The sequence below is a fragment of the Porites lutea genome, chromosome 4, assembly GCF_958299795.1.
Source record: "Porites lutea chromosome 4, jaPorLute2.1, whole genome shotgun sequence".
In the NCBI taxonomy this organism is placed as follows: domain Eukaryota; kingdom Metazoa; phylum Cnidaria; class Anthozoa; order Scleractinia; family Poritidae; genus Porites; species Porites lutea.
In genome coordinates this window covers 32,612,358-32,639,535 of record NC_133204.1, presented here as the reverse complement: position 1 = coordinate 32,639,535, position 27,178 = coordinate 32,612,358, and the positions used below count along the sequence as shown (strand labels likewise).

General features: G+C 38.4%; 2 protein-coding genes across 2 annotated transcripts in view; one reads left to right on the top strand and one right to left on the bottom strand.

Moving 5' to 3' along the window:
* LOC140934544 (uncharacterized) overlaps positions 1–4,577 on the bottom strand; it is a 28,235-nt gene extending 23,658 nt beyond the window's left edge. Inside the window, exons 1-5 of the mRNA XM_073384151.1 lie at positions 4,213–4,577; positions 4,036–4,059; positions 1,832–1,879; positions 1,364–1,435; positions 321–381 (exon numbers count right to left, since the gene is read on the bottom strand). Of these exons, the coding sequence (XP_073240252.1) occupies positions 321–381; positions 1,364–1,435; positions 1,832–1,879; positions 4,036–4,059; positions 4,213–4,332 (325 nt within the window). The 5' untranslated portion in view covers positions 4,333–4,577. The remainder of the gene's footprint in view (positions 1–320; positions 382–1,363; positions 1,436–1,831; positions 1,880–4,035; positions 4,060–4,212) is intronic.
* A 3,778-nt stretch (positions 4,578–8,355) lies between these two features.
* LOC140933324 (protein TEX261-like) lies at positions 8,356–26,566 on the top strand. Its single transcript, XM_073382856.1, has 6 exons — positions 8,356–8,493; positions 8,605–8,684; positions 10,226–10,379; positions 11,840–11,907; positions 21,560–21,674; positions 23,137–26,566. Exons 1-6 carry the CDS (start codon positions 8,427–8,429, stop codon positions 23,253–23,255), a joined length of 603 nt encoding a protein of 200 aa, XP_073238957.1. The 5' UTR covers positions 8,356–8,426; the 3' UTR covers positions 23,256–26,566.
* The last annotated feature ends 612 nt before the right edge of the window (positions 26,567–27,178 follow it).

The window sequence follows — 27,178 nt, the reverse complement described above, 5'->3', positions numbered from 1 at the left end:
TTTCTTTTACCTACACAGACTTTGAAAACTAATTAAAAATAAATTCTACATTTTGGAGATAATGATGGTTCAATTATGTCAAAAGAGGATGTAGGATTAAGTTTCAGTATTTTTGCTGGATTTTTGAAAACATGCATCTTGACAATTAATTTGAACCAGTTGCCGTTAGAAAAATAGGCTTAAATACGAGTTCATTTTCATTGCAAAAACCCTGAAAAAGAGATTTTAAACTTGAAGTAATTAGTAACGGAATACTATGGAGAGAGGTTTAGGAATGAAAAGGACGAAAAGATTAGAGAACTTGATGAAGTTTTTCACACCTGAATTCACTATGCGATGATAAAATTCGCATCCTTTCTTGCAGGGGATTCCGTGGCCAGTCTGAAAAATAATCATGCCTTCCATGGGGAAAAATATTTTCCAACAGGAGAGAAGAAAAGAAGGTGCAGTTAACTGGTACCAGTTTTTCGAAGTCCGATTAGCGCTAACCTGAGGCTCAATTTTAATCCCGGTTAAGCTTTCAATATAGCACGAAATAACTTAAGGACAGACTTCCTGGGTATAAGTTTAATAACTTTGAACGATAATTGGAGTGATTAATTGTCACGTGACCTATTAAGGCTATTTTTAGCACAAAAATCAACTTGGCAATATGGCACCACTTTTCATTACTTTCTGGAAGTTGCCGTTATCGTCATAGTTATAAGACTAGTGGGTACATCATTTCTGTGTCCGGGCCTTTTAAGTTAATCTTTTAGACAGGAAGGAAATTCGAAAATCGTTTGATGAGGAGACTGGGTACTAGTACAAAATTTCGTTTATTTACACTTTCAATAAATTTTTCAACAAACCCAGGCACAGATGTTTAGTCGTTTATCTGGGGACATTTTGGTTGCAATTTCTTTGATTGTCTGCTATTATAAAATGGTGCCATTTCTAATTTACGTTTTTTACGCGCAAAATGGCCGTTCAAGGTCACGTGACCTAATTTATATCTTCTTTTACCCGGAATCGCATAAACTTTTGAGAGTCATTATTTTACTCAAGTTTTGTCCCTATAGGCCTTAATCCTCAAAATTTAGACCACCCCTCGACTTTTTCAGGGAAATTGAAAAAACACCCATGCCTTAATTTCCTTGAGATCAACACACCAGTAATAGGTAGAAGGAAGCTATTTTTTGTTTCAATATCAGTGTACTTTTTTTATTGAGTGGTTATTGCCAGAATTGGTCTCACCCTCTTTTCTAGTCTCTAAGATTTTCCGGTCAGCCTGTGCGCCCTTTTAGTAAATGATAGTAGTTACAATCCGAAGCCAGTTGTTATTGACCATCATTGATTATTTGGCTCTAATGTTAGAACTTACCTCATTACATTTCACTGCACATTTGGTAGAGTTTCTCTCAGCTGTAGAGTAAAATTCTTTCGATTTCAAACACTACAAGAAAAAAAGATTCAAGAAATTAAAAGTGTTAGTAGTTCTCAGTGCTCGAATGTGTTGGAGGGGGGTTTTAGGCATTTTCGTTTAGAACAATACCTTTTGTTAACTAAAATGCGCTACCGTTCTGAAATGTTAAATACCCCGTGTGCGCCAAGTTATAGGACCTTGCATCTTAGGGGTTCAAAAAAGGATACGAATTCCCAGCCGAGAGCAAACCCCCATTTCAAAACAGAGAAAAGTTGGATGGGAGACGCCATTAAGATCGACCTGGGGGTAAAAAGGGATCGACTGCGCTCCACGGGGCGCAATGACTGTGATTTCCAAGCCTACTGTATGACCCACTATAACTATCGTTATTTTTTTCGTAAAGTTTATTAAAAGTTATTCCCCTACCTCGTCACAGTTACTGCTGCAGTTGTAAGTTCTAGGAAATCCACTGTTCTGTAAGGTTCACATATATTTTAAGACTGATTAATATTCATCACATATTATTGTACCTTATCCGGACCTTAATCCATCTCTATCCCTCAGGGGTGATTAAGCAGATTGAGTGCATGACGAAAGACGCCAGTTAGCCTTCGTAGCAGGCGTTAAAGGGGGTGGGGGAGGGTACGCAAACCAAGCTTATACCGATCGCCCCCTGACACGCCGCGCATAGCTTCACGCGCTCTGTAACTTTTCAAGCTATTTTTCGCAAACACACTCACAATTCTTCCCTGCGGCCTAGCCCCCAGGCGTTTTTTATCGGCTCCCAGTCAAACTTAGCTCCTTCCTCCACGCAATTCAAACACGGGAACAGAGAGAAGGCCTTGGAAGTAGTATAGGCTGGGTTTAATGGGTAAAGCAATGCCGATTAACGCGCGTTTCTCTTTTAATTTGGGGCGTTTCTATATCACTCTCTGGGTGCACCACAGCAACAGAAAATAAGCAAATTTTTAGCTTTCGTAAGGAATAGGAAAACTTCTTTTCATTTCTCCTTGTAAACTTTGGCTGTCGAAATTTCTAGACAATATTTGCTTCTTCCAACGCGAAAACAGTCGCTGGATGCACCCCTCTTGAATTACCGATAGTTTTTCATCCATTGAACAGTTTAATTGAGTCAGTGACCTGTCGCAGAAATACATGAAGTCGTGGCACACCACTTCTTTTGAATGAAAACAAGTTAAGACAATGCATTACGATTTAAGTTTTCAGAGGGAATATTGTAGCTAAACTGTGTAAAATTTCGTGGTATTTCATCAAAATAAGATCCAACCTGTCCGTATAGTGGTACTCCTTTTTATTCTAGTTCGCTAATCGATATATTTTTCAAAAACAATCAGGAGTTTTTATGAAAAAGAATCCTATTTTTCTCAAGCTGGCCCCAATGCCCGGATAGCTTAGAGGAGTTGAACATTATTTGACGCAATAGGTGGAAGACTTTAGACCTCAATAGAAAATACTTCTTTTCAGAAGTCTGGCCCTTGTAGCCTAAGCATTACTCATTTTTTTGTTGTTGTAAGTTGTGGTTTTTTTGCTTTTTCTCCTTTTCCTGCTTTTTAAAAACATTCAATGTGAGGTTCTCCTCCTTAATACTTTTTAAACCCTTCGCCAGCCCATATAGATATATTCAACGCCTGCAAAGTTTCTGGCAAAATCTCTGCAGCTATTCAGCTGTGTCAGAGCAGGAAATCATATAAACATGTTGTATTCATTCAATATTGAGCCAAAAGTATATGGTATTGTTTATCAATAAAAGCCCACACACCGTACTTTCAAAAAACAGGAACTGTGGTTGTAGTGCATGTAATTTTATACCTTTTCTGATTCAAAAACCACCTCTGAGTCACAAAAACCGCCTACATCAACGTAATATAACCTCATAAAACTGCTACTCACTTTTCATGGCCTACTGAATGGTTGATTGAGGTTGGGTGATGGAAAATTTTCAACTTTTAAACGGGCGGCGTCAACGTTTTCCGCGTTTCTTCACTGCATAAGTTTACCTGAATAATTTTGCTTTTTAAATAGGCATTCAAAGATATCACCGTCGCCGATGACTAAACTTTTCTGTGTGAAATCAATGAGTCTTAAATAATTGATTCGATCATTTGGACGTGTGGCCAGATCGCTCAGGATTTAACGGCATTCGCTCCGACTCTTTCTATTAACATCTAAGTATAAAAAATGGTGAGAAAAAAATAAAGGTAAAATCCCTGTTGATGTATATATACTTTTTCACAAACACGAATTTGCATTCTTTGGTGATTATTACATTTAAGGAGTACTACATGTTGCAAGTGAAAATTGCTTTGTTCGTCTTTGTACAAAGGAAAATTTTAAAATAATTTCCGGGACGTTTTCCAAAACGGAGTAAAATTAACAATAACATTATGACCAATCGATCTAAAACTCGATATATTACATATAAAATTCTAGAAAATTTTTCGGTTATTATTTATCAGAAGAGATATTCTGTACCCTTTTCTTTGTTTAATGTACTTTCGGTGATACAGAGTGATTTCTACGATGAAAAATAAAGCCCTTTCAGTCGTACTGACGACAAAATCTTAGAGACCGCAAGGATTGTGATGAATTAGCGATATTTTTATACTTACTTTCCTGGCTAATGGTTCCCCGTACTGCAAAAAATAGAGCAAAAATTATTTCATACATCATTTGTCATTTTAGCTGAGACAACAAACGTAAAAACCAAGCCATTTCACTAATATACGAAAATGAAGTTAAATACGCTTAATTTAAAGCAAAATAAAATTCGGCAATGCATTCCTCACCTTCTCCTCGCATTTTACAGTCAGTTGTGCAAGCTTTACTACTTTATCATCAACTGAAACTGCTTTGCCAAATCTTGACTGTGCGAACACAAAAATAAAAACAAGAAATGTAACCACCATGATTTTTCACTGGCTCCCAAACTCCGTGAATAAGATTGTTTTTTATGTTATTAGCAAGACTGAAAGAGGCCGAATGTTTTCGCCAAAAATTTAACACAAACAAACTTAAAGGTTGCGACAGTTAGCCGCAAGACCGGCTTGAGAGATGTCTTTTTTTGCAATTAGGTCGAAGTGCAATTGCCTCTTTACAACTTAGACCTCCGCTGTTTATTTTCAAAATGCCAGATTTTCTCCAAACAGATCATTTAGCATTGCCAAATGAAGTGCCCGAGAAACAAGGAGCTTTTTTTCAACTTTTCAAAGCAATCCTGACGTCAGTGCAAAGGTTGGCATTTCATGGGGCTTTTTGAGGCGATCGTTCTTCCGGCCTCTCAAATACTTTAATCACCAAATTTTAGAGTGAATTGTAATTGAAAATCTTTTTCATATAATTTAGAAATCAGGTAGTGAAAGAAACGGTCAGGAAATTTTACTGGTAATAATTGTTTTACCTCAGCTTTTTTATAACACGTACTTCCAGAGGTATCTAAATGTACATTAAATATTTTTCTCAGTAAATTTTAAACCGAAAGGATCAATAAGACCACCAATGTAAATTAAAGCAAGTAGGTTATAACATCTCGTTACATTTGGTCAAGGTATCATTAATTAACTATTAGTACTAAAAGCACAGTCAATTAGTGATGTTTATGTGCAATTTTCTATGATATTCTGACAAATATAATGCTTGGCACAAATTCAAACGATCAGTTTGTCATGCAAATTTAATCAAGGTCAATAAAGGATTGGAAAACCGGTTTGAATTTGCACGCCGCCCGATTATGATTCTGGTAACTGAAACATTCCGCCTTCAGGCATTTAAATTTTTGGGTAATTGTATACCCCTTATTCCGCTCTAAAATCTGCTCAGGCAGCGTAAATCGGTTCAAATTCTGTGTTCAAATATTTGTTGTAATATTTATGGCAAATGAAGACTTAATGAAAAAATATTGTAATATACGCCATGTATATGTCGGAGGACCTGTATAGCTACATGCCTGCGCGACCTGATTCCGAAGGAACGCTTTAATTTGTCTCGAATTTAACTTTTTTCTGGTGAATTTCTGTTTTCATTTTTATGTTTTTTTGGGAGGCTCAATTTATCCTAAGTTTGAATTTCATTTTCTTTGATTTCAAACTCAACCATTATACTAAGTTCCAATAAAACTAACCTCACCACGACAGTAAGTATCCCGCGTTCTGTATTCCGACCCAATTCTGCTAAAAAAATGAATATTCTTCAGGCCAAATTGATACAATAAGTGCTAAAAATTTTGCAGGCTAAATTATGAAGTCTCCTTGGGATGACAGCAGAGTAATTCAACTGTATAAAAAACAACTTCAATCTTAACAAACCCACGCGTAAAAAAGTAAAAAATACCGAGCATTTTATTTTGAAGTTTTCCTTTTAGCAAAAATTAGTATGATCCTTATAAGGATGTTTCATTTTTACAAAAAGAACAAAACTAAAACTGAAAATATAAATTTTTATAGTTTGCTCAACTGCCGTGACAAAGCACTAGTGGCTTCAGCATTGGCGCTTTAAAAGCATTATTAATTTGAATTTAAGTGTATTCAAGAGCAAACCTTCCTCTTGGATTTAAATGCAGACTGTTCGGAGTTTTCAACGGAAATGTCCCAGTATTATTAACGTAAAACTCTAAAACGCAGATTAAGCTTTTTATTTTATTTCACACTCTGTGAGACTTACCCCAGGAAGGGCTAAATTAAAATGAAGGTTTCCTAGTAAATGACTGAGAATTTCGAGAATTAAGGCCACACCTAAGTAAGCAGTTATATCCGTGGGCGCATTCATTCGAGACTCTGAAAATTCCATTTCGACGGAAATGAACTTTATCTGCCCAAGGGCACTCTTCAATAAGCCTCAATTGAAAAAAATGTACGGTTTATAGGCCATAGATTTTTGATAATTGCTCCGTCGTTGTAAATGAATTCGTTCTGATCGTTAAAGAAATTAAAGGAATATTTTTCCATTTAAAAGAAAATGAACAAGTCGGGTAGTTTATAGCAATTTTATGTTTGTGATAATGCAGAAATGAAGAAAATTAAAATCTTTTTTGTCAGATTTTTATTTCTAAAATTTCTGACCTCTAATTCCCTTTTGCTCACAGGTAAGTTTGTATTCATATATATATGTATACACAACTTTCTTTTTTTTTCTAAAAAAAGAAATAGCACTGTAAGCTGTCTATATATTTCTTGTTGTGGGAGTGCATGGACATTATTTGGGTAACAAAAGGGTTTCCCTATACGAATAGACAGATTATAAGCGAATTAAATCATGAATTATAAAAAAGGCCTACTGTCTGCATCTAAAGCTTTTTCAGAAAAGGGTTTCTCAGTTGTTTCATTTATTTTTTTTTCCTATTTAGTATACACGTGCCCACCATCTCGGTCCTAAAATAGCCATGTTTATACCCTCTTATTGTTATGCAGCCATATCATATCCTTGATAATTACAGGGGACTAGCATTTTGAAAAATAGATTGAGTTTTTTTTTCTAACACAGTATTTTCTCGATTGAGTCGTGGGTGCTTCAAAAATTGGATTTAAAAGGGGGAGCTTTAATAAAAACAATAGTCAGAAGCCATCGGACAATGCCAACGGTTTTTTTAGCCCGAAGAAGAATTAGTTCCAAATCAAATTGTGACAGGTTTATCGCGCATAAAGTTCTTGGAAAAACCAAAACGGCACCAGGGAATTTTCTTTGGTGTGTGTACCTCAAATCTATCTTCACACCAAGGAGCCTGTACTACTAAAAATGGAGCGTCCACATCTCATTTTTGAGACTGAAGTTTCCAGGATAGTTCTTATAGATAATGTTTGCGTGAAAATTTTCTTAACTAATCAGAGATTAATAGATGTTGCAGAAAAGGCGGATAACATAGGCGAAGAGTGAACTCGAAGAGTGTTAATAATAAACTGAATAAGGACTTTGGCGGTGAGGACCAAGAAACCTCTCATGATGTTGAGAATAACTTTTCATATTGGATTGAGGGAACAATTGTGGACACAGAGAAGTCTGAAAAAAAAATGAATGAAACGAAATTGCGCGGCACGTAGCCTGCGTGGCAGGCTTTAAAGGAAGCCCAAATTCCCCCTTCCCCTTCCCCTTTTAATGCCTGCCACACAGGCTACGCGGCACGCCCCGGGTAGGAGCCGCTTTGATAATCACGGCCAAGTGCACAGGCCTGCAGTACGGTGCAAGGCAAACGATGGGCTCTTGGGACGAAAATGGCGATACTTTAGATTTTTCCGCCATACCTTTTCATACCACATACAGGATAGTTTGCTGTATTGCGAACACTCTTCAACAAATGAACCGAGACAAAAAGACTTGTAGGCTTCCAGACTGCGACGATTATTTAGCTACAGAAAGTCGATATATGCTACCCCTGGTTAATGAGCTCGTCTACTAAACAACTAAAAAAACTATATTCTGAGCCTCTCATTCATTGTCTTAAGCCCAAGGGGGTATTCAACAAAGTTTTTTACAGGGAGGCTCCACTCCGAGGTCCAATTCGTCTTCTACTCTGTTCAGAACGTTTTCTCGAATTTTCCAAAGCCATGATTATGCATTTGTAAGCCAATTTGTTTTTTTTTTTTTTGCGGGCCGAATTAACTGATTTCCCTACACTTGCCTTTCATATACTTAATTCAACTAGTTAAACGGCCCCACCCTTTTGCATACCTGAAGCCTACTAAAAGAGGTCGCCTTCGAGCAGAGCCTCCCGTGTAGGCCATAAAAGTGACCCTCTCCCCGGGGCCTCACGTTGAGTATTCTCGATGTAGAGTTCGTCAGTTTTAACATGGTTAAAAACGTTTGTTCATCAGGGACAAACAACCGGTTGTCGCAAAAATTAAACCCTTTCAGTATCTCTTTTTCTGTAGGCCTAAAAAGGAGCGGCCACCAAGCGAATAAGGAGCGGTTACCAACTCTTTTCAGGGAGTGGATACCAAGCGCGGAGGATTTTGTGCACGTTCTATGTTTTGACCTACAACTCGAGGAGAGTTACAGGAGAACTTCATCCAGGATGTTTCTTTACATTTTAAGTTGGATTTCTATGATATTCCATGTTATCTTCTTGACACTTGCTCTAGGTATGTTCAAGGAATTTCTGAAGATCCGTTACCTGTGTAATGCTTTAAAGGCGGAGTCGCCTTTTGCAAGGGTGTTTTTATTTATACATGTGCCTTTTAATTTTGGCGTAGCTGCTGCTCTTTTCTACTTGGCCGAGCTTGTTGAGGAATACACAGTCGTAACAGCAAAAGTAATTAAGTGTACTATTGCGGTAAGTATTATTAAGCTAAATCAATCAGTCAACTTTAAATAATTCAGGCATGTCAGCGCGTTTGCAACTGGGGTGCCTATTTTCACCTGTAAGCGTTAGACAGGTAACTTGCAGATCGTGTACGTAGGCTTGCCGCTTGTGTTGTGAGCGGTTAATTTTTACTTTTTAAAGGCGGATTGCATAAACATGTACTATCAGTGCTTTGTTGGTACTGTTTATCTGAAGGCCATTGTTTCAAGCAAACCCTTCTACTCAAGTATTGAGCACTACAAAAACCATACCTTTACCTAAAGCACATTCCTGTGAAGGGCACATGCCGTGAGACTACATAGCTTAAGTAGTAATTACTTATGCCAAATGATGTAGTCCCATGGCAATTAATCTATAACTGTGCATCCCTGTATCTCAAGGCTTTTCCAGGGTAGGGCAGGGCTGTCATTAAGAGCTGGGGCCCGGGGATTTCCCCTGGCTACTATGAACGTAGCTACTTTCATACGAAAATAGAACAAAAATAAAACCAAAAGAAATCACTACCCATTTGATTCCCTGCCTGCTTGTTGTACAGTGTATTTGCCCAGTAACTTGAAATCTTAGTGACATCCATTACACTAATTATTATGGTAGTACCCTATCCCTTGTGATACAGGAATGCACAGTGATGAATTCCAACCATCCTCACCATTTATTCCTAATGCTAATTTAAAGTCCCTTTTCTTTGAAATCATCACATACAGCTCCTTAAATTTCTACTTGTAACAATGGTGTGGTGCGACAGCTAAGGATAGATTATTATTCATAGTGAAATATACATTATGTACTCTGTAGAGGGTGTATATTAAGGTATTTTTTCCACATAATAGACCTTTTGTGTTGCATAATGTGACCTCCTTTTTTTGCATTCGATTAGAAGGCCTGCTGTGAGCAGAATTCACTTAGTGATACAATTTAGGCTAATAAATACTTGAAGCGGTAATGGTTCTTTGCTTTGTACACACATTAACTTTGTATGTGATACGTAATGACAAAGTGCAATGCCAGTCTTAACCATCAGCATATGACTCATTGGTCATATGCAATACTTTCTGACAAAAGCTCTTATTTGTCCTGGAATTTTTTATCACATAGTTGCTTATAAAAGCCCATTCTCGAAATGGACCAGCTCTGGAGTCAACAACTCTTAGGGAGGTAGTGTTGCTGAGTGGTCAGTGCATTGGTCTTGCAATCCAGCAGTCCCTGATTCATGTCCCACTCTGGCCACTTGCCAGATTTGTTCTTGGTCGTCTCGAGTTCAAATCCTCGGCCATGCTTGTAAATAGCCAAGTGGTTGCCTCCTGCTGGTTAGGGTTCTTTATCCTGTTATGTTGTACATGTATTTGAATGGAGTACCCATAAAGTAGCTGGATAAGCTAAGTGCACTTTCCACTATAAACAAGCCTTTAAACCTTTTTTTAAAACTCTTTTGAATTTCTTAGCTGGTCTCTTACAAGATCTTCAACTGTATATTTGAAATAATTCCTATTTTGTTTTGACTTTTTGAACAGGCAACAACAGTAGTGTACCTAGGGCTTCTTGTGTTGGAATCATTTCCTTTCAGTATAATTATTGCTGGGATCCTTACAAATGGACTTTATTTTCTACTACTTAAGGATTTTCCTTTTATCCAGCTGACTTCACCTGTATTTATTGGAAGTGTGGGTATGCAATGAAAGAAAAAAAAGATTTGTGCTGTAGTTAATTATTTATCTCAGGTAATTTTTGTTTTTCTTTTGTTTCAACTTCATTAGCATAATGCCATTGCCAAAAACAAAAGAAAAACAAAAATTACATGACATAAAAAAATTATTATGTTCTTTTTTTTTTTCTTATTAGTTCACTTTTCGATTGTATGGTTGTATGATAAAATTTAAGAGTTTAAAATCTAGGAACATCTTGATATATTATGGACGCACCATAAACACAGAGAGCTTCTAAATACCTGGAAACCTCAGACATTTGACTGAAAAGACTCCTGTTATTTTTTGTATCTTACTACTGCAGACTTATGACAGACACTATTTTAAGTCTCAGCAATGTAGTTTTTATCAGCATTTCCCTGTACCATACATGTTACATGTACCTGAAAATGCAACTAAACTAACCTTTGTAACTCAATGGCTTTGTCAGGCTAGGCTCCCAAAAAGTCCCGTCCAGTACCATTAGTCTGCGAAAAGAAGATTTTCTTGCTGGGCAAGTAACTTTTAACCCTATAAGCCCAAAGAGTGATCGGCATCAAATTTCTCGTTGTAGTATTGATGCTTTGTACATAAAACAGAGTGAAGATGAGAATTACGGACAAGATCGCACAAGATGAATTTGCTTGATATTTTATCAACTTCTCCCCACTACCTCTGTAAGAAATGAATAGGGATGACAAATGAGAATTCAGATTTTGATCTTAAAGGTTAAAGCTTACTTGCCTAATGGGCATGGGTGCAGTCAAATTATCCTCCAACAAAATCATTAATATGAGCATGAAGTGGCCCCTGGCAACCAAAATGTGAGAGTAATCTCGTACCCAGATCTCTTGTTTACAAAGCCGAAGGCAAGATCTGGTCAAGAAAGAAAATTCAGTTTTTTCGATTGGCTAGATTGTGAGTGAATGACGTGAGTGTTGTCTCCTGCATACGCTATGGCTTGTGTAATTCATTCTTTGCAAAGTCTTCAGTTATGTTCAAATAAATATTTTCACTTAAGAAGTAGTTTTCTGTCTCAATATAACTTGTAACACGGTTTTTATCTCATCTTTTAAGACTATTTAAAACTCTCTCTTGGTATCAAAATTAAGACGTTTGAAAAGGAGAAAAAAATTCTTGCGTAAAGAAGATATGCACTGCTTTAAGCTTTTAGTGTGCGCTATGGTAATTAAATTTAAAACTAGTTGAACCGATTGTATGGTCACTGTAAAAAAAACAAAATAAAAAAAAACTGAATATGTTGTTCACAAGTCGACCGCTGTAATAACTTTTGTTCCTGTTAGGTCAAATTACAGCTGTACACAAATTGTATTGCCTCAAATTTCACCAAAATTTATTGTTTCTCTTTGGTATACAGTTTGCTCTAATAATTTGTGTTGACAATATTTATAATATTATTATAAATGTTTGTTGTAATTTCAGCTATGGTGTTTGTTAATCATTACTTGGCATTTGACTTCTTCTCATCTGTTTGGTATCCATTTTCAGAGGTACAGTTTTTGTGTGTTGCATTTTTATGTGTGCTTTTTTCTTTTGCAAGCAGAAATGTAAGTGGACATACACAAGAGCTTGTATCCATACAACTTTCCCCTTCTTTGCACTAAGTGGGATACACTGAAGAAAAAAAGGGTTTTTGTTGGGGAGCAAAGGTGGTGCCTACCACCAATGTGGCCCAGGTTTGAACCCCCGCATTGACACCATACATGGGTTGAATTTGTTGTTGGTTCTCTCCCTTGCCTGAGTCAGAGAGGCTTTTCTCCAGGTATTCCGGTTTTCCCCTCTTCTTAAAAACCAACACTTCCAAATGCAAATTTGATCTGCAACCCACAGACACATTTCAAAGAGTTCTTAAGAGCAAATGTTACCATCGGTCAAACATTTCGTGGCAACAGCTCAAAATTCAATTTGGCCCATATTCTCAGGTTAGGTAGACCTTAATGTAAAACAAATCTCTGCATAGTTCGTTTGGCTAAATATCGATTAGTTTTCGAGAAAATCAATAATAACCGAATCCTGAGAATTTGCCACATTTTGAGCGTACAATTTAGGTCGAAAAAGAATGCTTCGCGTAACGAAATAACACACTCTAGAGAAATAAAATCTACTAAATCTTATAGAATGATACCAAAATATGTATCAAAAGCAAATTGAGCAATTCTTTTCTTTTCACTTTGAAAATATAATAACATTTCGCGAACACTCTTTTATCAAGATCAAAAAATGCCAAAAAATAACCTTTAATCTAAGTATGTGGTACTAAATGAAATACGTCGAAAAATCTGGATTTCGAAAGCCGAATAATCGTTCTTTTACATATCCAAAGGATTTTTGGGGGAAATGATTTAACGCGAAGAAATTCAATTTTAAAGTTGGATACAATGCCCTGTTTTAACCGACCTTCCAATTTATGTAGTAAACACACAGAAATACAAGTTTTCCAAGCATAGCATTCAATCAAAAGCGGGATTGACGTAAAAATTTAACCAACATGTTTTAAAATCAAAGACATACATTGTACTTCTGCTGTCACTTCGTTTGATACAAATTTTAATCAAACTACGAGATAATTTGTCAAGATAACGCAGCTGTCATGTTTGTTTACACCGCGCGGGGTGAGGACCAGACGTGAGATGTTTTGTTGGGAAGTTTTCCCGACCAATTATCTCTGAATTCAAGATCAGAGATCAGATTTAAAAAGTCATTTTCGTTTGTCTTTTCTCCAAAATCATTTTCGAACTAATAAGCAAACCAAAGGCAAACAATTTAACGAGCCGTTTGTCTCAAAACATGTCTTAAATCCGTGACAATTTCGCACAAGAATCAAATCTTTTGATCATGAAATTAAAGGGTCGTTTAACCTTCTTTACCAGCACATGAAGACTTCCACACTTTCATAGTATACTAACAACTTACATTTTACTTGCGAACGTAGCCAAAACGGAGCTGGGCGTTTTCAGCAAGTTGGATTCGCAGAACATGTATTTATGGCAACTCAACGGTTGCGTGACCAATTATTATTTCCGGAAGTGAGAGCGGACGTTCATGTGCACGGACTTTTTGTGACTGGAAAATCATGAACCCTTTATATAATGCTGCTGTTAAACATTTCAGACTTATGAGTCTTTTTAGTTTCAATATCAATTTTTACATTAATTTTTATACCCTCAGCTATATTCTACGGCGATAAACCACATAAACCATCTTCAAGAAGTTCTTACTAGCCTCTGAATTAATTTCAAAACTGTCGAAGATGAAACACAACGCGTTTTTGCACTTCAACCATAGCTTAACTAAAAGCTTTACCCCAAATCGAACTAGAAAGTATACGTGATTAAATGCAGGTGCCATGACGAATTCATTGCCTTGTACAAGAAAGACGTTGCCACATCTCAAGTTTGGAAAAAATTAACACTTGGCTTTGACCATCAGCTAGTTTCTTTTTTTTTCAACAATTCAGCCCGGTAATGGTCTCCAGCTATTAAAAGGGTAAGAACATTATTGCCTCAGTGGGTTAAACGGGATCACCCGGACACGACCGGTCACGGATAATGAATTCCTCGATAAACTAATTTTAACAAAGACTAGGTGGTTTTTATGCACATTTTCCAAAAACTATTGTTAAAGACATCCACGAGGAATGATAGATAGTAAAGTAAAGTAAACTTTTAAAAAAAATTGAAAAAAGAAATGCAAATTACTTGGCCACGTGATCGACTACGCCCTCCCGCCTCCAGTGTTCGAAAATTGTAACTAACGATCCTCGTCACTTTCTAAACGTGTAGCTCTAGTTTTTCTGTATCAAAACATTGACCCTAAAAAGTGTATGCAAAATCAGTTCGGAATGGTTCCCGAATCATTACAATTTGCAGCTGAGACTGGTGTTCATTGACTAGTGCCAGTCCCGCTCTAACTAAAGTTTTCGTCAGGACGAGACGCATATCACTTCTTACCATTCCTCTAACTCTTTTTACAAGAAGAGTATTATTAGACACTGTAGGCCTACAAAAGGAGAACGGTTTGCTCTCTGTCCAGTGGGCGGTTCAACTCGAAGGATTTCTCGATAAAATAAGGCTTGGTTGACCACGTGATGCAGTTAAAAATAATTTAAAAAATGAAATTGGAAGATTCCTTATGATTGGCCTTAAATTGTTAGTCATGGGATAGCTTGAAAAAAGTTCACATTAGACCATCCCCCTTTTAAAATTCTGAGTAATCTTTAAATCTACTTGAAGATGTACAAGATTTTCCGTTTGTGGGCGTGGCTGTGATTCCTTTTCTCTCCACAGACTTAACTAATTTATAACAACTTGTTACATTTCATATAACACTTTTCCTTTTGTTGGCTTTTCCCTGAATTCTATCGTAAAATCTACCAGGATAATTTTGACGGGACAATTTACAACCCCCGCCAGTCGTCACTCGTAAAGGAGTGTCTCTAAAACGTTCTATAGACGACACACATAGCGTCAAACAGAGCCATCAATTTCAGTTTACCTCAAGTAAGACATTCTCGACATCACTGACTATTTCGTAGGTTAATCTCTACATATTCTAGTCAGCCTTACTAGTTTTACAGCCACACCTGGCCACAATGCCTTCAATAATTTCCATATAGGGCTGCTTGCGCTTGCCAGTCATCGATGTTACATCCAGTTCTAAGGCTGCACAGATGTTCTGCAGTGTTCGTATCGAAAACTTCGCCAGCCTAGACTGACCTACGATCTCACAGATGTTGTATGTTTCGTACATGATGGGATGCTGAAGAGCTAATGCTGTCGTTACTTCGTTGGACATTTCTTCGATTGCCCTCTCTGTTATCAGCTCATTCCTTTCTAGTTCTTCCTCCTCACTGGATTGTTCCACACTATAAGCTTTCTTTGCTGACAAGCGAGAAAAAAATCCTGCTATTTGTAGTGGTGTGAGGTAGTCGCACTTGTCGAAGATATTAGAGCCATCACTATGCTTTACTCTTCGCATTGCCTTTGAGACGCTCGCTGGATCTGCTTTTTGCCCAGTGCGTTCTCCAACTTGAAAGACTTCAGTCAGATAGTTTTTCTGCGCCACCGTGAGATTCTTTCTTTGTACTCCTGCTGACTTAAGAGCCCATCCCATCGGTAGCACGGAGCCATCATCCTCCACTGACATAGATGCACGTTCATCAACTATTTCTGGTAGGACGCCAGCACCACGCTCCAGTTTGGTGGCGTACATGGTCATTGCCTTGTCGTACAGTGTTTCCTGTTCCAGGGCATACTTGTGTTTACCACAGTCCAGATGTTTTTCTAGCGATGAGTATTGTAGAAAGGACTTGACACATCCCTCTTCTGGACAGAAAAAAAGATCGCTTCCTTCGTCGTTACAGCTTTCATCGTCGTCGCTGTTATTTCTGTTCTGTGGGGCTTCTTCTAAAACCGGTGTTTGCTTTGGTTTACTCCTGGCTTTGGCAGTTTGGAAAGATACTTCAGCACTAGAACTCTGTTTCTGTTTGTTTAGCTGAGGAAGACTGCCAACTTGTTGGCGGAAGTTGCTCCAGGGTACAAATTTGCCAGAGCCAATTCCATAAGCTCTCCAAACATGCAAACCTTCCTGGGTGTATGAAATGTTGTTAATGAAACTAACGCCCTCCCATTTTACTGGAGTGGACTTTGCAGCAGGTTGTGGCCCGCTTACCGTCACCAGGACACCAGAAATTCCGCCAGATGACTCAATGGCCGTCATCATTTGAGAGGCTGTCTCTATGTCGTGGCCAGAATTGAGATGGGTGCGCATGTGACTTTTAATTGTCGCGGCCTTACGGTCACAAGATCCTTTTCCGCCTTGGGGATCGGAAAAGTCAAACCGCTTTAGTTCAATTGCATGCTCGCTAGCAACATGGTAGACTGAAAGTAATGTAAACGCGCTATGATAGCATCCTGCGTTATCGCTCCGCATATAAACAGAGTTGACTTCTGGCATGATTTCCTTAAGTTGACGAAAGACGTCATCAACAATGGCGAGTACAGTGGAGCTATCCTGGTTACAGCTTTCGAAGGCATGAACGAAAGTAAACAATTCAGTTTCATCATTTGCATTCTTCCTCAATGCTACACTGATATGCCAGGGTATGCCACGTTTTCCGAACCAGTCGCTTTGACTTTCTCGAAATTTTCTCGGCAGAAACTTCATTGCCCAGTCCGTCACCACTAACACTGCTTGTGCATTAAGATTTTCCAGAATTTCATGTCTTGCGGCATCCTGATTTATAGCGCGAAGGAGATGGGCCTTCCAAGCTTCAATACTCTGAATTGACTGTGAGATTTCATACTCCATCTCGTCTCGTTCTTCAGCGCTACAGTTAACACTGCCAATAACTGACTTGATTTCACGCAATAATGTTGGGAGAAGTTCGCATCTGTCGCATTTTGAATCGTGCTCATGATTACAGACTGTGATGTAATCGTTATCTTGAGGATAGCTGAGGGCATATGTCCAACAATGATCTGGGACCTTCGATTCTTCAGATACGTGAACCTTAGAAACACAAAAAGCTATTTAGCATATATCAATAAGTGAACATGAAAGCACAATATACCAATCTGGCATTAAGAAAAACGTATATACAGGTAACTTTGGCTCTACATCAAATGCTCATAGATTCTACAATATCCTTTTCTGCTTCATTTCTAACATGCTTTGCCGGGACACGACACTATATAAAAAGTAATTCTACGCATTATCTATCACAGTTTTTTCGGCCACGAATTAATGCACCCATAGTGCCAAGAAACGCAGTGTTTCATCATTACGAATATATCGAATATGTCTATCTTTGCACAATTTTACCAGTCTGTTAAATTCTTTATGGTTTATTATCCCTTTGATGTGCACTAACCGTAGAAGCAAAAACAAGAAAACTAAAATATCTTAGACAGAAGCAATCTTACCTTATAGTCACCTTTTAGGTAGCGTTTCGCTAGATGAAGTTTCTCTTTCTGCACCTTAGCCCACGTGAAACCCTTTCCATAATTATCTCCAAGCTTGTCTATCACTTCTTCTAGTTCGTCAAAAGCTTTGGCGCCGGCAGCTGAAACATAGTCCAAACCTTGCAGAGATTTCCTCGTAGATGCGGAACATACACTGAGAACTTTCAATAGCGTGCTGCGACTCATTGGTACGAAGCCCACATCACTACAGTAGCTTAGATACTGAAGGACAATGTGCTCAGGGATCAAACTTCGAACAACATTGGGAACCTTTATTTCCGTATTTGTGGACAGTTTCAGAGTTTTCTCGCCAAAAGGCAAGTCTTGAATTATGTGGGTACTGGTGATGAACGACAAAAAATGATCGAGTTTCTCTGGCGCAATGTACATTCTTGTGCCTTTATTAAACAGATTGTACGTTCGCACCTCTACCGTGGAGTAATAAATGATGTCTAGCTATGTTAAAACGATACCTGGACAAATTAGGTATCCATCTTTGCAAATCTTTGAAATTCACCTTATCCGCCATGATGGACAAAATCTGCCTTCGAGAGCTCCAATGGTCTGCGTTGTTATAACATTCGGCCAAACATTCCATCAGAGAGGAGTCAATAGCACTTTCGTCAAGCTCTGATTTAACCAGTGAAGACAATAAAGTCTCAGTTTCCCCAGGTACAATCTCATCCAAGCACGCATTAACAACTTGTCGTACCTTTCTAGTATAAAGCCTTTTCGTCCGCTCGGAAGCTTCTGCCCATGGTGTTTCCAGGGAATGGCGAATTGGACTAATATCTCTTGAAATCAGGAATTTGTTCAACTTCTCCCTTGGCGTTACAGTTTTCTCTTCAACAAAAGATGGTTCATAGAGACTACTTTCTAATATAGGACCTGTTATTAGGGTGAAAGAGATTTCACTTTCCTCTTCTTCTTCTTCCAACTCCTCCCCCTCATCCTTCTCTTTCTAAACCACAAAACAAATGAAAAAGAAGAGAATAAGAGGGAAAATTTAAATGCAGGAGAAAAAATACGGCAAGGGAAAAGGGGGGGGGGGGGGGAGATTACAAATAGATTTAAACATCTATGACAATTTAACAAAGCGTGGCTAACTACAGAAACCAATCATTCGTTCCAGTCTCCTCACGGTATCTTTCTTTCTGAGTTATAGTTTAGAGAGAGTATCCGGATTAAAACATGTCAAAATCCCATATGAACATAAAACTTACTTTTGTATGACGAAAGCCGGTAGCAGAGATTTTTTCGTAGTATAATTTTCTTGTATCTAGCCTCAGCGAAAATCCGCGGGAACCAGCCCAATATTCTACGCATTTTGAGGAAAAAAATTATGATGTGATTAGTCACAAGTCCCCTCTCACATTATGGAGACAAACAGATTGAATAGGGAGGACCTGCATGGTGTGTTTTGCCTGATACTTAACAGGATGACAGAAGACAGGCTGACTATAAATAGCGTAATGTGGATCAAAGCTTACCAGATTCAAGTTTTCCATCTGCATTAACACACTGGCGTCAGTGGAACGAGAAGTCGAACTTCCTATGGCTGACGACTCTTTTTCTTCTGCTACAAGCAGCCTGAGGGTTTTCCGACAAGATGCGCAAATACCTAAGAAAATTAAAGTCAAAGGCTTAAACTTAAAGTCAATATTTTTAAGGAAACGAAGAGAGGTCACTACAGTGAAACAAAGTTTGCAAACTGCAAACTTACCCGAGCCTATTTGAAGAAATACTCCAGTTTTCTTTAAAATTATTTGTGAATCAATTTTCCCGATTCCTCGGTCACATTTTGGCCACTTTTTCCCTCTTCTGTCATGATTGGACAATGCCTCTGGAACTCTACACCTCGCAGTGGATCCTCGCCTCCAGCCCAAACCAAGCTTTTCGCGATGTAATGGACAAATGGTCATAGAATTTATGTTTGCAGGTTGAGTAAATACTGCTGCTCTGCTGAGGATAAGGTCAACTTCGTCCATTGGACCGGAAAACCCCAGGCTGGCTGTGTGGTTCGAAATTGCTTTTGAACAGGCCAGTAAAGGGATAATTTGTGTTTCTTTTTTCCTGTCTCTCGTGTCAAATCCACACATTCCTCCTACGGTGGACTTAAAAGAACAGCACACCTCCATATTCACGCAATGACACGCGTCGCAACTCTCTGTGTTTACTAACGTTTCACTAAAGCTGTTACAAAATGAAGATTTCTACTTTTGGACTGCAAACAAATTCTCTCCGTTTGCTCAAAACAAACAAAAACTGGCACCCGTTTTTAAATTAGTACCGACATTCTTAATTAAATTTATTTGAAAAAAAAGTGATAGCGACGACGTTTTTATCATTTCACAAGATTTTTCCCCAGGGCAACGCCGAAAATTTTTTTTTGTTTCCTCAGGCAATGATTTTTCTATAGCGATCATATTTTCTATAGCGATCCTATTTGTTTTCCTTCTATTTTTACTCTGATATTTAATAAAAAATCGCTAAGATCCACTAGTCACTTGTTCCATGTTCCAGTCCTGTCTTTCTGCAGTTGTAGATTTCACTTGAATGAAGCGGTATTTCACAACACCCACGTGATAACATATATTTTTGACTTGAGGTCTCTTGGTTCCGCTTTGGTTTACTGCTCAGTTCAAAACTAATGTTTCGGCAAAGAAGACTTACGAAAGGCACTCCTATACCATTTTTGAGGAAAATGGAGGCAGTGAAAACGCACAACAAAAACCAACGTCCAAAGCATGCAAAACAAACAATGCCACCGTGCCGCTATCATGTCGTGGGAAATTATTTTGAACGATTGGTTCACGAACCAAACGAGACCTGCAGAAATACAGTTTTCTTCATCATTGATTTGAAGACAAAAAGGTTAGATTCTATACGTTAAAACAGACCTCGACTTAATGTATTCTGCTTAACTTTTTAGGTGCTTCTGTCAAGTGTAGTGTGCTTGCAGTGTCATGTGACGTTTGGGACAAGTTGAAACACCGAAATTTATCCAACTTTAAAAATCAATTTCTTCGCTCTGAATCATTTCCCCAAAAAATCCTTTGGCACTCTAAAAGAACAACTCTTTGACTTTTAAACGCTAGGTTTTCAACGAATTATATGCAGTACCACGAGCTTAAATAATAGGCTAATTTTAGATAAGTTTTCTTCTCGATAAAAATAGGTCGGGCAAATTAAATTAGATTTTAAAAGTAAATAGCCGAGAATTGATAAAAATTGCTTTAACGGTATTTTTTGACATCGGTCAACAATATGTGGTAGATTTTATTGCTCTAGAGTGTTTTACTTACTCGTTAATCGCCCTAAATTTTACATTGAAAAGGCGGCGTTTTCACAAAATTCAGTGATTATCGATTTTCTCGAAAACTAATCGATACTTAGTAAAATGAACTATGCAGTGTTTTGTTTTACATTAAGGTCTACCTAAAATGAGATTATGGGCCGAATCGATTTTTGAGCTGTTGCCACGAAATTTTGAAAATGTTTGATTTTTGGTAACATTTGCTCTTAAGAACTTCCATAAGTGCTCTGCAGGTAAACAAAATAATACAATTTACAAATTACCTCATCATGATGCAAAAATAACAAACTGGTTAAATTTCATACAACATGATGTAGAAACAATAATTATACATTTTAGGACAAGGTTTTTCCCCTAAAAAATTGACATAACCTTTCAAATTATTATTTTTGGAAGTTCTGATTGGCCTAAGAGACCATTCTGTCACCTGCTGTTAAATGCAGATGGAGAGCAATAATAATTATTATTATTCATCTGCAGTTATCCTGTCCGAATGAATTAGAAACCCAGGAAAGGGGACTTCAGGGAGTTAAAATCTAAAAAATTTCCTGGGGGAGCATGCCTCTGGACCCTCCTAGAAACTTGCCCCCAGTCAGTATTTATCCTAGATCTATGCCTGCCCCAAACCCTCTTCGTGTATCACACACTGTAAGTATACATGTAAACTTACATTTACTCAGAACATGGTCTGTCAAGTGTTTGTGCCACAAGCTTGTAAATAAATATGTTCATATGTACATGGTATTTTAAATCTGTAATATTGACCCTATAATACCTGTATGAGAATAAAGTGCATTAAAGCAGTTAGAGGATAAACAAATCTCTAATAACCCTAACAGATTATGTGCTTGCATTTTGTTTCAGATCTTAGCTTATTTCACAATTTGTTTATGGATTCTGCCATTTGCTTTCTTTGTTTCCTTGTCTGCAAGTGAGAATGTACTACCAACATCATCATCAGCAACTGAGGACACAAAAGGTACTAAACTGTCATCAGGGAGGTTATGAAAACACACCAAAAAGTTTAAAAAAAAATGAAAAAATCAAGTTATATAGGAGTATATAATTATGCCACTTGCACATCTTCCAAAATGCACCTTATTTGCCCCTCAAAATTCAATTTCTCTTTGGATGGCTGTAATACCCAGGAGAGATGAAAAACAAAGATCATGCAAAATTATGGGGGGTAAATAAGATATAGGAACTGCAGGGTGAAGAATTTAAATGAAAAAACATCATTGTGCAGTTAAAGATGCAACTTTTGCAGTTGTAGGAAGAAAGCCTGAAAAAAATTCAGGCTTTTATAGAATTTGAATCCTGAACTCTGCCATACCGGTGCAGCACTCTACAATTTTTTGAGTTAACAAGCCAGCTGGGAGCAAGTCGTTGAGTAGGTTTGTCCTAAAGCTATGAAAGAATGACGATGAAATTATGAATGTATGAAAATTATATATGGGAACTGCTGGGTGAAGAATTCATTGAAAAAAGATTATCAATTATTGCAGTTGAGAAAAGAATGCTTGAAAAAATACAGGCTCGTGTGAATTTTGAACCCTTGAGCTCTGTGATACTGGTGCAATGCTCTGCCCATTGAACTAACAAGCCAACTGAGAGCAAGTCCCCCCCAAAAGTAATTTTCCTAAGAAGTTATATTCACTTTTTTTCCTATGCGATTGCTCTAACCTTACAGCTTTTGCACTGGCACAGAAACATACCGGATAAGGTTTCTGTTCACACAGAACAGTGGTTTTGGGACAATTTCTGTAACAGAGCGATGCTGCACCATGCCGATCGATCTCTAATGTGGAGAGACACATATCGAATAGGTGTTTGTGACTACATGTATAACGGTTTGCTTTTCTTTTCGGCACAAAAAGCTATCCAGTTTAGTGTGAACATAGTCAAAGACTTTGCACTGCTTTGAAAAAAAAAAAGCCTCTCCAGTTGATATCAGGTACCGTAAAATTCCGAAAATAAGCCCTGGGGCTTATATTTTTCAAAGACCCTTTTTGAGGGGCTCATTTTTTGAGGGGCTTATATTCGGAGGGAAATTTGTGTCTCAAAATCGACTGGGCTAGCCTTCTAGTTGGAAGTAAATTTACCGTTTTTACTTTGTTTTACGAAATTTCTCTTCTCGTGTTGGAAAAAAATATTTCACTCATTCGCTGCACTCACTCGTGAAATATTTTTCAACACTCGAAGAGAAATTTTGTATCTCTGCGCAGCCATGTAATATCCTCTATTTACTGGGAGGTAAAACAGTCACCACAGAGGGACTCAAAAAACTGATGTATTGAGTTGAGTGGTAGCTAGTCTTGTTGGAGAAAATCCACTTCAAATATCTAGTGACAGAAACATCATTTTGTGAGGTCTTAATTTACAATGTGGAGTAAATGTATCAGACCACTTTCATACTCATTTTTTTTATCTTCGATTTATAGAACCAGATTATGCCTATCCTGGCCAGAGATCCAGTCGCAGACAGGGAATCCTAGCACTGTTTAACTTCCTGTCCAGGAAAACAGAAGGGTATCTGCCAACAAGAACAAAAACATATTAGGTTCCTCACCAATATGTTGAGGTTTTTTAAAAAAGTATATTATTATTGTTATCAGCATCTGTAAATTATAGTTGAATCCTAATACCTTGACCTGTCCAAGAAACAGGAAATTTAAAGTACTTTAGCCTGTTTAGCTGACGGGCTTAGTGGGCTAGAATTTTAGTTTTTTAGTGGCAGAGTTGCAAGAAGACTGGGAGCAAGTTAACCCTTTAAGTCTGAATAGTGACCAACAGCAAATTTCTCCTTATGATATCCATATGTATTGTCATGAGATTAGGTTATGAGAATTTATAATAAAATGATCACCCAAGAGAAAATACTTTGATCTTTTATCAAATTCTCTTAACTAATTCTTAAAGGAAATGTATAGAGATCAGTTTGGAGAATTTGTATGTGGATATTGGGGCTTAAAGGGTTAACCCCTCACTCCTTCTCATCTCCCTTCTTGATGACCTGGTACTAAGAAAGTAGGATCAATTTAGATTTCAAGGAAACTGCCCACCTTCCCCTCCCCTAAGCTAACAATAACACTTACTTCTCACTTAGGGCAAAATGATGGCTTAGGGGAGGGGTAGGTGGGCAGTTTCCCAGAAACTTAAATTGATTCAGAAAGTACCCCAGGCATAACAATACCAACAGCTACACAAGCTAAAGGTAACTTTTGATGGAGAATTTAGGTATCAGTGAAATCCTTAGCTAGTATGTTAATGTTTTCCCAGTGCAGGCGTCAAAGAAATTTGTCCTTTGTCTTTCCTGATTTATGTGTGCACGTGAATAAGACGAAATCGGGAGACTAATTTTAAAAAGAAAGATTTTTTTTATCACATGACATATATCAAGGAAATAAAGCGTTCAAGCTGAAGAGGTCTATTGACAGCCTCGTAATGCAGCCCTGGTTGACTTGTGCCACGCTCTCAGATAGGAGGGAGTGGAACGCCTGTAAAAAATGCCAAGTAAAAACAAGACGTGCGTGAACTTGGGAAGGAGGCGGTGGCGGGAAAAGCCCATTTTCTCGCGCGTTTTTTTGCATCAGTTCAGTACGATCACTGCACATTACTTTCTTACGGCTTATTTATATGTACAGTTGTAGACTAGACCCGCCGAAAGTCGAATTCACTTGGCTGCTATCACTAGACAGGAATAATGTATTTTGTATGAAAACGAGAAGTTTACTAAAACAGACAGTCAACTGCCCATTGATCCCGATTCACGGGCCTGTGAGAACATCGTTTCTTGGTCCCAGACCTCGTGTCTTCCCTCCGACTGACTGGGCCTGCCACAGGCAGCCCAGTAAAAAGTTGTCCCAGGCAGAAGGGTCACCCGCCTGCCAGAGCTACCCTGGGCGAGCCAACTTTTCATTTCCTTACAATCCTAGCGAACCCTTTACACACGAAGCAAAAAGTTGGCTCCGCTAAAAGGGTGGCGCACCTAGCCGGGTTCATCCTTTTGTGATGGTAGGGTCACCCTCCTATCCAGGTCAACTTCTCTCCATAAAACACTTTGCCGCGCCCAGCCGGGTCAACCCGGTCAAGGCGAGACAATCAGAGCATGCGCGAGCGCTGTCTTAAACAGTCAGAGCATGTGCGGGTGCTGTTGACTCGCGTAAAGGGATAAACCTTTTTCTCATATAAACGCTGGCTAAAGTTGACCCGGCTGAGTGGTTGAGGGGCCTTGGAGCCTGGAACAGGTTAAGGATTAATTGTTGTCTTCATAATACACACAGCTAACTCGGACACAAAGTTTAAAGTTCGAGTGTTTGTGTTGTAAAGTCAGATTTTGTTTCTCGAGGGTGGAAATGAATTGTAGTTCATCGAGTTTATGTTGTAAACCTGTGTTTGGTTTTAAGAGGTAGCTTTTCCTGTCCTTTGTTGTCCACCAGCAAGACTCGGACCTCACAATGGTAGATAACATGCAGTTTATTCATTTATTGGCTAAATTATACAATGTACAGAATACTTGCGCATTGCACACGATTGCTTCGTGTACAAAGACGCAAGTGACACAATAGAGAATTCTTTCTCTGATTTGTCAAATATTATGAACAGATGTTGCAGAGAGTTTGTAGTTATTTCTGGTCTTCAAATAAACGGGTTAAAATCCATCCGCAAAAGAGAGGAAATGTTTCAGGCTTAAAGTGCAAGTTGAAATACACGTACTTCAAATTTGATTTTGGGGAAAGTTCTCTTAAATAGCTATAAAACTAGGTTTTAGCAATTGGATTTTGCCACTTCTGACGGTTTTTTTGTTTTTAGAGACCTTTGGATTCTAAGACGAGTACAAGATTTTCTCAATACTAAGTAGTCCTTGCCAGTGAGGGAGCGTCAGTTTGGCAGGAAAACGTGATAGCCGTCGTCATTCTACTACAAGTTTTTAGCGATAATGTCGTAGTGGCGGGCAAGTTATCAAATGTTTGTAAATTTATCATTTTTCGATCGGGAGAGGGCTTAACCTCCTTCAATAAAAATAACAGTGATAACTTTTCTTTTGATTCAAAAGTACAATGAAGTTTTCTGAGAGTCTGTTGTTTGAGAGTACGCGAAAAAACTTTCAGTCAAATCTCGTACTCCGAGTAGTCGTTCTCGTCATTGAATTGAAGGGTCTCTTTTATTTCAAGGGAAACTACCCGGCCTCAGCCTCCACCTCAGGCGCTTCGTTTTTGGCAAGGTAGAGGCGAGCGACTGGTAATGAGCCGCAAGGGACCATGGGAAGGGTACAGACAGCAGTCTCCTTCCCGCCTTCCTTTGCGCGCGCGAGAGAGACGTCTGGGTACGAGGCAGACCCGCCCTGCGAGTAGAGGCTACACACTGCGAACTTGTAGCATCTCCTCGCAGGGTATAAGAAAACTGGGCTCATTCTCATTGATTGTTTGAAAGGAGCACGTGTGAGCTGCAGAGTTTTTGTCGTTACCTTAAAAACTGCGATCTGCTAAAATGGTTCAATAGGTTGTCTTTAGTGCATCTGGGTCCTTTCTTGTCTTTTTTTCAATGTAATATATTTAATTGGTGCGAGGACGTCAGTGTGCAAATATAAGGACTAAATGAGATACTGATTAAGACCTAATGAAACCTCTGTTACTCTACGTACTCTACGTGGAAGTATAGAGTTAAACTTGTAGCTATCAAAGTTTTTAAGTGAAGTATTTTTTAAAACTGTTTTGGAATGGAAAAAAGAATTATTAAACATAGTTTATTATTACTGATTCAGTTAATTTAGTGTTGATGTGTTATGCCGGTGTGAATCGGGTACTTCTGTACCCCGCGAGCAGAGGTTTCTTTCTGGCATGGCTTTTAGCATTTACGAAGTCGTTCGCGTCGCTTGTCAGTCGCTTAGTGACCACACAAAGAAAGGCCAGACCAACTGGTTGCTTACCACTTTACACAGGCAAACCGGTCGGTTTACAGTATGTGCAATGCAAATGGTAACAAAAATTCACAGGTCAAAGGCTTTTCACAAATGGAACACGAATTTCTGTTTGGAACATTCCGTCTGGACAAGATTCTCTCTTGGTCTGGAAGAACAGGACTACCATTTCAGATGTTCTGTTGCTCCCGGAAACTTTCCACTGGAACGACATGAAAAGCCGTATTGCGTTTCTGCCTTTTCAACCATACTTGTCGTAAACGTTGAGTAAATGGTAAACAACCGCTGTTTCCATTGCGTTGGTACAGTATTAACGAGGGAAGCGCGTAGGAGATGCGCAGAGGGGGAGATGAGAGGAAGGAAAAGGGGAGTGTCTTCCTTTTCCTTCTCTTTCTTCATTGTCCTCTTCCCCGAGATGCCGTAAAAGCCTCCCGCGACCTTTCTGTTACTGCTAACAAATGATAAGGGACGACTGTGGACGAATCAACCGTGATGGGATCGATACTCATTGCAATTTTCGTACCCAGAGACTTTTGGCTTTTTGGTCCGCGGGACAAAATTGG

Excerpts from the sequence above, each read along its gene's own strand:
- LOC140933324 (XM_073382856.1), top strand. The coding sequence starts at position 8,427 with ATGTTTCTTTACATTTTAAGTTGGATTTCTATGATATTCCATGTTATC. Across the intron at positions 11,908-21,559 it reads TTTGGTATCCATTTTCAGAG|ATCTTAGCTTATTTCACAAT; the intron begins GTACAGTTTTTG and ends ATTTTGTTTCAG. Across the intron at positions 21,675-23,136 it reads AGCAACTGAGGACACAAAAG|AACCAGATTATGCCTATCCT; the intron begins GTACTAAACTGT and ends TTCGATTTATAG.